Raw genomic sequence first — 13,457 nt, 5'->3', positions numbered from 1 at the left:
CCTGCGTTGACTTCACTTTGTCTAAAAACGATCTATTAGATAAAAACTATATATATCATTTTTGAAAACATCTTCATCTGACTTCTAGTGCCTTGAACCTTTGCATAGTACTGTGTACAGTGATGAAACACAAACAAGTATGCAGGAAATTGTAACACTTAAGAGTTCATCTCATAGCTGTAAGGGAACAGTGCTAACCACCGCACCACTGTGCAGCCCACTATGAAAACACTGTCATCATTAAATTCCTGTTTGCTGGGAGGCCCCTATAGCTCAACAGGCTGAGCTACAGGGGCTGGTTATGGTTGACCCATAATCATGGGCTGCAGTCCCAGTGCAGCGAACATGGGTTTAAGTCTGACCCATGGCCATTTACTGCATGTCTTTCTCCACATTTCTCTCTTTTTCCATTTGTGCACTATAAAAAAGGCCAAATAAATAAATAAAAATACTGTTTTCTCCAAAGAAGCTCCCCCCATATTGCACAAAAACTTTCTGCTGATGTATTTGTGTGACTGTCTGCACAGAGGGCATGCTCGCTTCTGCTACTATGACCATTTTATTTTCTACACAAATTGCATCTAGTTCTTCCTTTATGTTGAGCTTTTTCTGAAAAAGTCAGGGTGGGAACACCGACTGACTTGATCTTAGAGGCCAAGTCCAGTGCTAATACACCTGCATCCAGCTGCCCAGCGACAGCATCCTTTTCATCACAATCATTTTGAAAGCCAAAGTACAGCTGATACAGTTAACAAAATTATAGGATGATCTGATCTAACGTGATAAATGTGCGCTGTAACACTGCGTGTCCACACTTCTTGCATACATTAGCTCACCCTAAGATGCTGTTGTGACTTCACTGATAGACTTTACTGTGAGTTAGTACAATAATTTGCATGAAGTTAATGTTATATCTTCTTTAAATGTTGCTGTGTTGTAAACCTTGGCAAAGTTTAAAAGGCACTATATACAGGAAGTTCAGACCATTTACCATTTAAAAAACTAGCAATTTGATTTGTTTCTCTACCTATTTTGCCATTTTCATTATTCAATTTCTTTAGTCCTCTTGAATTTTTTTTCTTGTTTTGGCTAAAAACTAATTGGGAGTAACTTGGGGTTCAGTGTATTGCCCAGGGACACTTCAACATGCAGATGGAGGGGCCGGGAACAGAGGTGCTAACTATGTGGACAATGCACTCATGCCCTGAGGCACTGCTGGTCCTTTGGTTTCATTTTAAAATTTATAGATATATATATCTTTTTTACCAGTTACCAAAGAATATTAACATATGTTTGACACAATCTAGTTCACAGTTTAGCAACACTCCATGCTAGGCTGATTCAGTGTTCTCCTCAGTATTATTTGCACGTCCTGTCCTTTGTTTTTGAGTTTTAATTAGCTGAGCACAGGCGGACAAAATAAACAGGTCAGATGATATATGACTCATTTTGTACTAACTCTACTCAGCTCTCTCAGTGTTCATTAAAGCTGCTGTCCGGAGTTTCCGTTTGTTTTCAATTTATGTATCATTTTTTTAACAAAGCTTAAATGTGTTAGTCTAGTTCGATACTATAATATAATGTTAGTATGACGCGATATGAAAATTTATTCCTGAGCTCCGCCTTCCTCTCATAGACCCCCATGTTATTCCAAAAAGCGGCGGTCGCTGCCGACCAATCAAGTTCGAGCTTCAGCTTTGTCATGCTGTCAATCAACGGTTACGAGCACAGCAAGCAAGCCCATGCAGAGGTGGGCGAGCTACGCACTACGCAACCGCGCGCACATTTGTTTTGCTTGTGGAGGAGAGAGCATCAGGGATCAGCAACTTCCAGAAAAGTTACCAATCCCACGGCTTGTCAGGCCAAGAGACTGCAGGACGTTTTTTGGCTCGGGGTGCTCGCGTCGCTCCCCGACCACGGCCTCCATAGCCCGCCTGACGGCTTCGTTTAGATGCCCGACCTCTGGAGGAAGATGTTGGGGCGTCTGGGACATACTCTTCGTCAGAGGAGTCATGCAATTCTGAATTCTAGATAGAAATAAATAAACAATGTAACACATATACACGCGTAAATGCACTAAGTTTGATAAACAACGTCATCGAGAGGGATACACGAGTGTAATCACATATTGAAACTTTACTCGTTCGTCCTAGCAGATTCATGTTATTTTGGTATTAGGACAAGTTAGACTCAATACAGCATTCTAACGTAATTCCTTTATTTTTTACTAAATGTACTAAATGTAGAAGAGTGGAAAACAGCAAAACAGGCGAGATGCTGCATCACTCCGGGCACTCCTCTCATGTACTGCGCGCGTGCAAAAATAAAGGGGCGAAATCAGAGGGAGGGAGGCTGGGACCAACAGTGTTTTGGGAGACGCTGCGATTCAAACTCCGGACAGCAGCTTTAAAGACAGGGTAAAAAACATTTATTTTAGTGCTGAACCATGTGGTAAATGATGAGAGCCATTCATTCTGTTTACCTGCAGGGGGAAGCAGAACACCACTACAGCTTTACTCTACTGAGATTTATGCACACAGGAAAACAGAAAACACTTTAAAAAAAAAACCTGAAACCTGTCTATTTCATGTCTGTGGATGTGCCTGCTGCTCCTGGATGATGGTTGTGAGACGCTATTTTGCAGCTGACACAGCCTTCGATACAATCCTCTCTGCAGCAACTGATACTCCATACGGGTTTTGGGTTTGCATGTTATTGATTTTCTCTTTAGAATAAGAGCAGTAACTGGTTCAAAGACATCAGTTGGACTGCATATATGCATCATTTTATCCCTCATCCTGTTTCACGCAGGAGTTCCCTAAAGACAGTCCTCAGTGCAGATCAGATGAATGTCCATCCATTATAGAAAGCAAGACCATTGGTTTTTAAACATATTCAAAATACAGAATGTGGGCATTTGTACTGAAGAACCTGTGCTGTGGAAGTGGTGAAGCCAAGTGTATTTGGGATCAAAAAAGTCATCGAGTCTACATCTAGATTTTGTGATATTCAGAATTTCTCCAGAAATGAGTAGCAGCTGAACCTCAAAGACTCTCCAGAGTTACTCTGCAAAAAAAAAAGTCTTTGTTTGGATCTTTGTTACTGGGACATACTGTAAAGGAGCTGCATTCAAGAAAAACTTCCAGAGATTCTACTTTATCTACTAAGTTATGTATGGAGTAAGAGGTTTAATAGTTTGACTAATTATTTTTCCTTTTTCTTTTTATCAAATTTCGAAGCAAAACTGCAAATGCTCAAACCTCCATCTGCTGAGGAAGATCGTATCTATTGTCTGGTGCTGGTTCCAGGGTCAAAAATAATTTATGAAATTCAGTGTTAAGGTCAAAAAAATCCTTGAAATGCAAAAGAAGAACAAAATTTGAACATCTACGATTCTATAAAGCAACTACAGCAACTGCATTTTTCATAGTTCTGAAAGCACTCCAAGGTGAAAAGTTTTTACCAGCATGATGGTCTTGTTTTAAATACGACAACAGTCAGTGTCGATACAGTGCCTATCATAAGTATTCACCCCCTTTGATGTTTTACCCTTTTATTGCTTTCATAAATCAATAATGGTCAATAAAATTTAGCTTTTTTAACAAAAAAATGTATTGGAAAAAACTCTTTAATGTCAAAGTGAAAACAGATTTCTATAAAGTAATTTTAATGAAAGAAAATTATATAAATGAAAATAATTGGTTGCATAATTATTCACCCCCTTTTTAATTTAATGGTCTAATTCAATAGAGGTCCATCAAATTGTTGCCAATAGTCTCACAATTAGTGAAATGAAGATCACCTGAGTGGTGTGGGTGTGTTTCAAGTGATTGAGTTGTAAAACACCTGTGTCTGAAGGGTCCAGAGAGTGGTTGATCAGTATTCCTGGCTACCATTACACCATGAAGACAGAAGAACACTCTAAGCAACTCAGGGAAAGGGTTATTGAGAAGTACAATTCAGGAGATGGTTACAAAAAATTTTCCAAGGCACTGAACATCCCCCGGAGTTCAGTGAAATCAATTATCAGGAAATGGAAGGAATATGGCACTTGTGTGAATCTGCCTAGATCAGGCCGCCCTCGAAAACTGAGTGACCGTGCAAGTAGGAGACTAGTGAGAGAAGCCACCAAGACCCCTACAACTACTCTGAAGGAGTTACAAGCTTCAGCTGCTGAGATGGGAGAGACTGTGCATGTAGCAACTGCTGCCCGGGTTCTTCACCAGTCAAAGCTTTATGGGAGAGTGGCAATGAGAAAGCCACTGTTGAAGAAAAGTCATATTAGATCTCGACTAGAGTTTGCCAAAAAGCACGTGGAAGACTCCATGGTCAAGTGGAAGAAGATTCTTTGGTCTGATGAGACCAAAATTGACCTTTTTGGCCATCAGACAAGACGTCATGTTTGGCGGGAACCAAACACTGCACATCACCAAAAACACACCATCCCCACTGTGAAGCATGGTGGTGGCAGCATCATGCTGTGGGGATGTTTCTCAGCAACTGGACCTGGAAAGCCTGTAAAGATAGAGGGCAGAATGAATGCTGCAAAATACACTGAAATCCTGGGGGACAATCTTTTTCAGTCTGCAAGGGAACTACGTCTTGGGAGAAGATTTATTTTCCATCAAGACAATGATCCAAAACATACTGCAAAAGCTACACAGGAATGGTTAAAAAAGAACCAGGTAAATGTTCTGGAGTGGGCGAGTCAAAGCCCAGACCTCAATCCTATAGAGAATTTGTGGCTGGACTTGAAAAGGGCTGTTCAAGCCCAATACCCGCGCAACCTGACAAAGCTTGAGCAGTTTTGCAAAGAAGAAAGGAGCAAAATTGCAGTGGGCAGATGTGCAAGACTGATTGAGACCTATCCACACAGACTCACTGCTGTGATTGCAGCCAAAGGTGCATCTACTAAATACTGACTTGAAGGGGGTGAATAATTATGCAAACAATTATTTTCATTTATATAATTTTCTTTCATTAACATTACTTTATAGAAATCTGTTTTCACTTTGACATTAAAGAGTTTTTTCCAATAAATTCTTTTGTTAAAAAAGCTAAATTTTATTGACCATGATTGATTTATAAAAGCAATAAAAGGGTAAAACATCGAAGGGGGTGAATACTTACGATAGGCACTGTATGGAGTGCCTGACACAATATGTTAATAGTTCAATAATTAACCACATCATAACTACCATCATGTATTAGTCTTATTTAAACTTTCACAATCCAAACCAAACCTCACGTGAAGCATTTCATGCAACCAGTGGCACTAACAGTGTCACTATAGAACGGCTCTAACATTCAATTTGTCTCCTGCTAAAAGCATCTGGGAATTTGGCTTGATTGTTCATTTTTATTTGAAACACGTATCAGTACTCTCCTCTCCAAAGTTAAATCTAGCATTAGCTTTCTGTATCCCAGCAAATCTTCATTCACGCACTCCGCCAAATTCCTTCTTGTTAAAATGACAGTCCTTCCATTTTTTGATTATGATGATGTGTTACACAGATCCGCTTCAAAAACCCTCCTCCATGAATTAGACACGATCTACCACTCTGCCATCCACTGTACTACACCTCCTTACAACACCCACCCCTGCAGTTTGTCCTCACTGGTGAACTCCCGCAGACAATTACACAAAACCCTCGCTGGTAAAACACCATCAAATCTGTGTTCATTACTTACCATTCATAACTCCATTCCTAATCTTGACTCTTACAGTGTCATTAATCTCCACATTCCCAAAGTCTGTAGCACTCTTGGTCAATCCTCATTCCTGTTTTCTGCAGCTAATGACTGGATCTCTCTGCAACAATCCCTAAAACTCCCCTCATACGTATCACTGTTGTTGTTTAGAAATCAGTTAAAGTAACACTTTAGGACCACTGCACCTGTTTTTAGCCTTTCTATTTTATAAGTCATGGAGTAATTTTTTTTGTAATATTGTGTGATTTGCTGTACATGAAATCTGTTTTTGTTGTTCATCTCATTTGTGTGCCGCCTCTTGGTCAGCAATTATTTTGTCTCCAAAAGGCTTTGGTAATGCCATTAACTAGATAAGCAGAATAGTTAGGAGGCATTAGTAACAACAACTCAACAATTGCTTTAATGAAATAGACAGAACTGAGAGCCTCACTGCAAACCTAAGTTCCTTTTATATACAATCCAAAGATAAGAGTCTTTCTGTGTTGCCAATGACAACTGCTTCAGTGCTTCTCCCTCACCTTTCGTGTCGTTGAGGGGGTCCATGTGTCGGTAGATGTAGCCCTCCAAGTAGGTGTGGAAGCGAGGTGTGGGGGGAAAGAAGGCCAGACAGATGGCCATCAGCTCCCAGCCTCGCTCCAGGCTGTCATAGCGGAAGTTCTCTGTGGTCTGACGACACAACTGGATGTAGAGTTCATCACGCAGGCCCTGGTTACTCCAGCCCCGAACCACCACCTGACAGACACAGGCAGAGAGCCAGCTGACTAGAAGATTAGAGCTTTTACCCTTCTGAATGTAATCTCTTAATGATGAAAGACCATCACTGCAGTATTGATTTGGTGTTATGATCAGTTTGGAGGCTGTTTCTTGTCCACCCTATTTATATCACTGAAAGCAAACTAAATGTCACAGTAGTGACACAGTTTCCCTACAGAAGTTTTGCAAAAGTGTGTCTCTACAGGAGGCATTTCTGTCATGTTTTCACACACAACAGATGCTCACTCTCCTGTTTTAATCCTTCTTTTGTCTTTCCTTTAACATATGTAAGTGGGTGATTAAGTGATAAGCTCTCAGCACTGCCAACACCTAATCTAAACTGTATAACAGGGCTGAACAATACGGGGAAAATATATCATATCTATTTGTTGGACAGACAATGCAGTTTCATTTGTAATATATTTTTTCAAGTCAAGATTCAGTTTAATATGTGATGTGTAATGCATCTGAAACATGATGAGGTATTAACACATGAGATACTGTGAGAAGTGTGACTGTCACACGTGGAGGACACGAGGACTTTGTAAAACCGTTGACATGTTTAAATCCCGGCTGCATCACATATATTTTATGGTGCAGCCTTTGTTTCAGAATGTGATTTGGAGTTGAAATGGTTGAAATGTCCAGCCCTACTGCAGCTCTGTGCACATTCCACAGCATGTTTCGCTATGAACATGTCCTGATTTAGCATGGATGAAAATGAAGCACTAGGTTCAGACCAAGGACATCATGGAAAAGAAAAATCCCTACAGAAGGTTACCAAGGTGATATATGAATGAGTTTTTCATAGGGAGAATAATGGGCTCTGTGTGAGTAACATGTTTGAGGAGGAGAGACCTCCAGGTTGGAGTCTGACTGTCCACTCACCTCCAGAGCCACACAGAGGGGGTCAGCTTTGGAGCGACGGTCTCCCATGTAGGTCTGGATGAGCTTAAACATGTCCACTGCCTCCTTCTTCACAGAGCGGTCTGAGGTCACAATCATAGGCTTCTTGATGGGCTCACTGCTCCAGGCCAGCATGTTGGCAATAGACACCTTTCTTCTAAACAGACCCTGAAAACAAGCAGGGAATGGACAAACAAAAAATAGTTAGACATAATGGGAGAGGAAGACACATCAAAACAATAGCATTTGATTTGAGTTGAAGCTCATTGTCCCTGCACCAGATGTGCAAAAAGCAATGGCCATTCAAAGCTGAACAGAATACCGTTGTACTGTATACTGCATGTTGAGAAAGACCAACCTCTGGCACAATGAACCAACCTTTAAATGGCAACATGAAGGGATTCATTAGCGTAGTCGAACATACTGAGGCCTTCTGGGCTGAATTTCATTCTGATAATTAGCATAGCTGCAGGTAGCTATGACTAAACTGGAGTATATTTAATGTAGTCCTGACAGTGGTGTGCTTTTTGGAGGATTTCAGGGTGCTGGGCCTGCAGGCATAATTCTTGTCTAAGTGGTTGTTGCAGCATCATTCCTTTTTGTTGTGACCTTGTGTTGAGGGTGTTTTTTGCCCAGCTTCTGTCTGCAAGGTCAAGAATGAGAATTCAAGCTTAACTCATGCGTGGATCAATATATAATTGCGGGACATTTGAAGTCCATGGGATATGTCTTGCATGCATTTTTTTAAAAAGTAAAAAAAGACATTTTTGTGTTCATTATGATCATGTCTTTACAAATTCTATAATTATTTATTATGGAAACAATCACTTATTAATAAAAAATGACTGGATATCACTAAAATGTCAACAAAATAACTGTCCGAGTTTAATAATAACCACCTTCTAATTAGCTAAATAATAAAATGAGCTTATTCAAAAATTGTTTTGTGTTCTTTTTATTAAGTTGAGATAATCATGACCGATATTTCTTTTTGGCAATATATCAACTATTTATGGAAAAAAACAAATTGTACCTGTGTCCCAGAAATCACTTTCAACTAAGTTCCCCATTACAAAAACACCTCTCAAAGAAGTGTATGTCTAGATCACATGACCTGCTCCACATGATGTCACTTCCTCCTGAAGAAAAGACTGGCCAGACTCCAAGGCTTTCTGAGTTATTTAATATAAAGTAGTGTGTGAGTCCAGAGTGAATTTATCGCATGTCAACAGGTGTACTACAATATCTTTATAAATAACATTCAATTTCAATTTTACTCAATCATATATATAATATTTTAGAAGAATCTTTCTGTGAAAATGCCATGTGGTGTTTGGTTATAGGCGGCCATGTTGATTTTAGGCCTGAAAACAGCAAAAATGTCAACTATGATACCTGTCAACTATGTTACAATAAGTCCCACAATTATATATTGACCCACATAACTATTTGAATAACTAAATGTGATTGCATTAGCTATCGGTGAAAATCTATATTTCTCAAGATTTTTCATCAACAGTGTTACCAAATGTGAGCTATCAACACTGACATTTTCATCTGACACAGTGTTGAATAAAGCACTCTGATATCTGCTGTTACACACTGGAATAAATTCATTAACAGAATCTTGTAAATGAACTGCGTCCACAGGTGGAGACAAGGGGTGGCCCAGGGTGTCCATGGACACCACAGACCAACACAACCAAGTGAAGCTCACTGGGGGGCCATATGCTATGTCTGATTCAAGTACAACATGTAATCTAAGTTGTAATATCAACAAATAAAAACACATGCCTTGGAACAAGTACTCAACCTTTTATTTTGTTAAATCAATGGATGTTATTATATAAGAGTCTTATAGTGTACTTCTACATGGCATCCATGCCTGCATAAGCAAATTATAAAATTAAGAACAGTAAGAAAAACAATATATCACTTTCTGTGCAGCCCCAGTGTGAGTATTGGTGTCAGCATGCACACCTCGACAAAATGTTGTTTTACTCTGACACTGCCTCTGTAATGCTGAAAGTCAATACCAAAAGTGCTCAGAAAAAGGCGAAATAACGTAGGAAGTAGTACACTTAAACTGAAGAATAAAATACGAGAAGACAGTGCAGAACACAGAACACATGAGATGATTTCAGAAATGCTAAAAACAGAAATACCAACAGACGATGCAGCTAACAGGACAAAGAGACATATGTGTCACATCCTCCTGAGTACCTGTGTGTGTTTGTTGAAGTGCTTGGATGCCCAGTTCTCAATGTCGGTCTCTGAGGAGGGCTTCCTCAGGGTGAATTCTGGGAAAATGCCACAGCTGGCACTGGGCATCATATTCCTGGCATTTCGACTGGCTTCAAACTGTGCACAGGCGCCGAGGTCCTCCGACTGACAGGTGAAGACGGAGAAACCAATAAAGACAGCAGCAGAGAGAAAGCAGATGATGTAATTCCTTTCTGTACTGATGCTACACAACATTTAGAATGTTTCTTTAGCAGCGAGTGAACTAGCATTAATACTGATGTGTTAATATGGAAATTCCAACAAAGCTACTGCAATGCATCAGAGAATCAATTTATTCCTTAGTGCCTTGATTGACAAAACAATTCAAAGTAACAGCTGTGGATCAGCAACACATAACGCAGGGAAGAGGTTTTTAAAAGCAGTCATTATGAACATCACAGTTGCAAAGAAGCCTCTACAGTGTCATCTTGCATACAGTTGTTGCAATATTGATACCATATAGAAAGAAAAAAAAATCCCAGAGGAAGGTAATTAGAACACTGACACAAACACATGCTACATTTTAGTGAAATTGGGGGTAATTCTGTTTAACAGTACTGTTAAGACAAAAAAAACTTAAATACAATGATTTTTAGTCAAGATAATGAGTTTGTAGAAGTATATTTTAGCATTATGATACATTCTGATTTCCACTGGGCCTTATGTACATTTTATTAACATGCGTGAATCCTACTGAATGCAGTTCATATTCACATTTAGTTCTGTCAAACTCCAGGAAGATGGTGACAGAAGATGCAGTCAACCATTAAAACAGGGAAAAATGTCTATAGCTCTGATAGTTCTTCTGGTGAATGGAGGTAAATCAAAACACAATGGGTCAACCTCACATCTGCTCCAAAATACTGCAGCCAGTATCCTGACAGGAACCAGCAACAGAGATCATTTCTCCCACATTAGCTTCTCTTTATTGGCTCCCTGTAAAATCCCGGATAGAATTTAAAATCATTTCCTTCTCACACATAACTTAATGACTAGTTCCATATTATATTAAAACAGCGCATTCCACCATATCTTCCTAACAGAACACTTCACTCTCAGACTGCAGGTTTACTTGTGGTTCCCAGAGTTTCCAGAAGCAGAATGGGAGGCAGAACCTTCAGTGATCAGCTCCTCTGCTGTGGAATCAGCTCCCAGTTTGGGTTCTGGAGGCAGACACCATCTCTACTTTTAAGATTAGGCTTAAAACTTTCCTTTTTGATAAAGCTGATAGTCAGGGCTGGAACGGGTGATCCTGATCCATCTCTTAGTTCTGCTGCTGTAGGCCTTGAATGCTGGAGGATTCCAATGATGCACCAAGCACCTCTACTCTACTCTCCTCTCTCTTTCTCCATACATTTTTATGCCACCACTGGATTTTCATTAACTTGTGTCTCTCTCCTGCAGTTTATGTTTTGTCCTCTCTGCAGGTATCTGTGGCAGTTGTCCTTGGGCTGTAACACTCTGGGGTCCAGTTTAATAGTCTGCCATTAGGTGTATCCTCAAAATTCTGATGTATCTGTGATGGCGCTGTGAGTGCAAGGTGGACATTACGAAGATCATTAATTTAATGATTATTTATCAAAGTCTATTAGTACTAATGTGATAAGTTCCTGTAAAATTTTACAAGATGTATATTCAGCATTTTAGCATTTCTATATGTGTGTTTTATGACTACTGTAATTTATATAACACAGTCTATTTCTGTTACATTTTGGTTAAAGGAATAATTCAATTAGGTAAGTAGACTTGCTGAGTAAATGGAGATGACTCTGGTGTCTGTGTGTCAGGTACACAGATGGAGTCAGGATGTGGTGATTGTAGCTCAGTGTAAAGTCTGCAGCAGAGGGAAACCGCTAATGCTCACTAATTGACACGTTATCAAAAAATCTCATCTTCAGAAAGAAAGTGAATAAATGCCTTTTCAAAAAAGATGCAAATACATTGCTGCTTTCTTTACATAGTTTGCTGTGCTTCACTTTGCGTCTGATGTCAATAAATCCATGTAAAATATTTTCCCCACCACAACTTTGCTTGTGATTTACAACAAGTAGCTCCCAGCATGGTGGCTGCAGTTTTACAGCTATTCTGCTATTTTGAGTCCTTCTCCATCGCTGAATAAAACCCTTGTCTCTCTCTATCCCTGCTCATTCATCTTCCATTCTCTCTACCCTCTTCTCTTTCCACTTCATCCACTGCCATTCTTTCTCTTCTTTCAAATGTGGATTCTGCTGAGCAGATGCCTCCCTTCACGGTCTCAGCCTTAAACTGAAGCGTTGCATTGCTGAATTTAAAGAGAGAGGAAGTGAGAGGAAATAAGAGTGGGAGCAGAAAGAGACAGCGAGGTGAGCAAGAGTCCATTTTCCTCTTGGCTAAGTGCTTCCCAATCCTTATCTTCTCAGGGCCTCTGAGGGTAAAGCCATATGTCATAGCAACCAGTGCTCATGTGCTCAGTTCATGCCTGCCTTTTATCACAATTAAACAAGACACACTTTCATCAACACTTATCAGTCCCATTAATGTTGTTTACCAGCTGCAAGAGATGAGATAACTTAGTCCGACTATTAATAAGGGTTAAAATGTGATATAGTGCGTCTCAAGTTAGTCAAAATTCCTTTATTAAAAGCAGAACTGTGCTCAACTTAACTTAAATAGTCAACGGGAAAAGATAAGGACGACAACATTTAGTAGCTATAGGGAGTTTTCAGTCTTACTATATTACATTTTCAGTCAATAGCTGGAGCTGGCCAGCTGCCATGACAATGGACATGTTTAAATTCCATCTTTCACTGAGTGGCCTCACACTGGGCACAGGGTCTGAGGCTCTGTGACTGACAGGTACAGATAAACTTTCATGAAAACTGGGCCATTGCCTTGGCTGATGACGCCCATGTGTGATGACAATGATCTTCTAGGATATCTTCTAAAGGTACTGTGAGGTGAAACTGTTTCTCAGCTGCTGTTTCTAAGTTCAACAGTGAACCTTTAGAGCTGTTGGAATAAATATGTGATCAGTGGAAAAGAAAATCATTCAAATTCGAATCTGCTTTTACCTGATCTTCGAATATTCTTGAATTAAGGAAAATTAATAAAGCATTTCTAGTACTGGATGTACTTTCACATGATGTGCATGAACTGTCGTGGACCGTTCTATTTAAAAGTACACTCTCCAGAGAAAAATAACATCCATCTTTACTGATGTGACAGTTTATAATTATACCAGCTAAAACAAACGCAGTAATCACATTTGCTCATTTTTTTGTTTTACTGTTTTATATGTGGATATATGTGTGCATGCTCCCTGAGCTTGGTGCTACTGTAGGTAATATCTTGCTGAACCAGGCAACAGTGTAACTGTTATATAAGCAATCTCAATCTCAGTAGGCTTACATCAAACATCCTTGGTTTCCACCAGGGTGGGACTGTAACACAGAACAGATCAGATCTGACTGGGTCATTTGCTGACAGTGTTTGTGTGGGTGCTACAGTGTGAGTGATGGTTGCAGTTCCAGGTAAGAGATCAGCTCTCTGGTTGTCTGACTGATCATATGCTTTCATTTATGACAGATAGATGATATTATAACCCCAAGAGAATCGCAGAAACATCAGTAAATAGCATTTACACCTGCTGAGAGCCAGCAAGCTTGCTATGTGTTCTGGTTGATCCAGGTGCGTTCTGATTCATGTGTTCTATGCCAATTTTCTGCATTTACGCTGAACCCACAAAACAGTAATCTGTGCAAAAAGTGAGGGGGGCCTGAACAATTTCTGTATCCAATGTACATACACCCCCTGTCAAAAGGTTT

General features: G+C 39.8%; 1 protein-coding gene across 1 annotated transcript in view; it reads right to left on the bottom strand.

The window, feature by feature from the left end:
• arhgap39 (Rho GTPase activating protein 39) overlaps positions 1-13,457 on the bottom strand; it is a 43,544-nt gene that overhangs the window by 16,878 nt on the left and 13,209 nt on the right. The window contains exons 4-6 of the mRNA XM_051960156.1: positions 9,595-9,759; positions 7,354-7,539; positions 6,231-6,444 (exon numbers count right to left, since the gene is read on the bottom strand). Of these exons, the coding sequence (XP_051816116.1) occupies positions 6,231-6,444; positions 7,354-7,539; positions 9,595-9,759 (565 nt within the window). The remainder of the gene's footprint in view (positions 1-6,230; positions 6,445-7,353; positions 7,540-9,594; positions 9,760-13,457) is intronic.

This window comes from Acanthochromis polyacanthus, chromosome 15 (genome assembly GCF_021347895.1).
Source record: "Acanthochromis polyacanthus isolate Apoly-LR-REF ecotype Palm Island chromosome 15, KAUST_Apoly_ChrSc, whole genome shotgun sequence".
In the NCBI taxonomy this organism is placed as follows: domain Eukaryota; kingdom Metazoa; phylum Chordata; class Actinopteri; family Pomacentridae; genus Acanthochromis; species Acanthochromis polyacanthus.
This window is presented reverse-complemented; position numbering and strand designations above follow the sequence as displayed.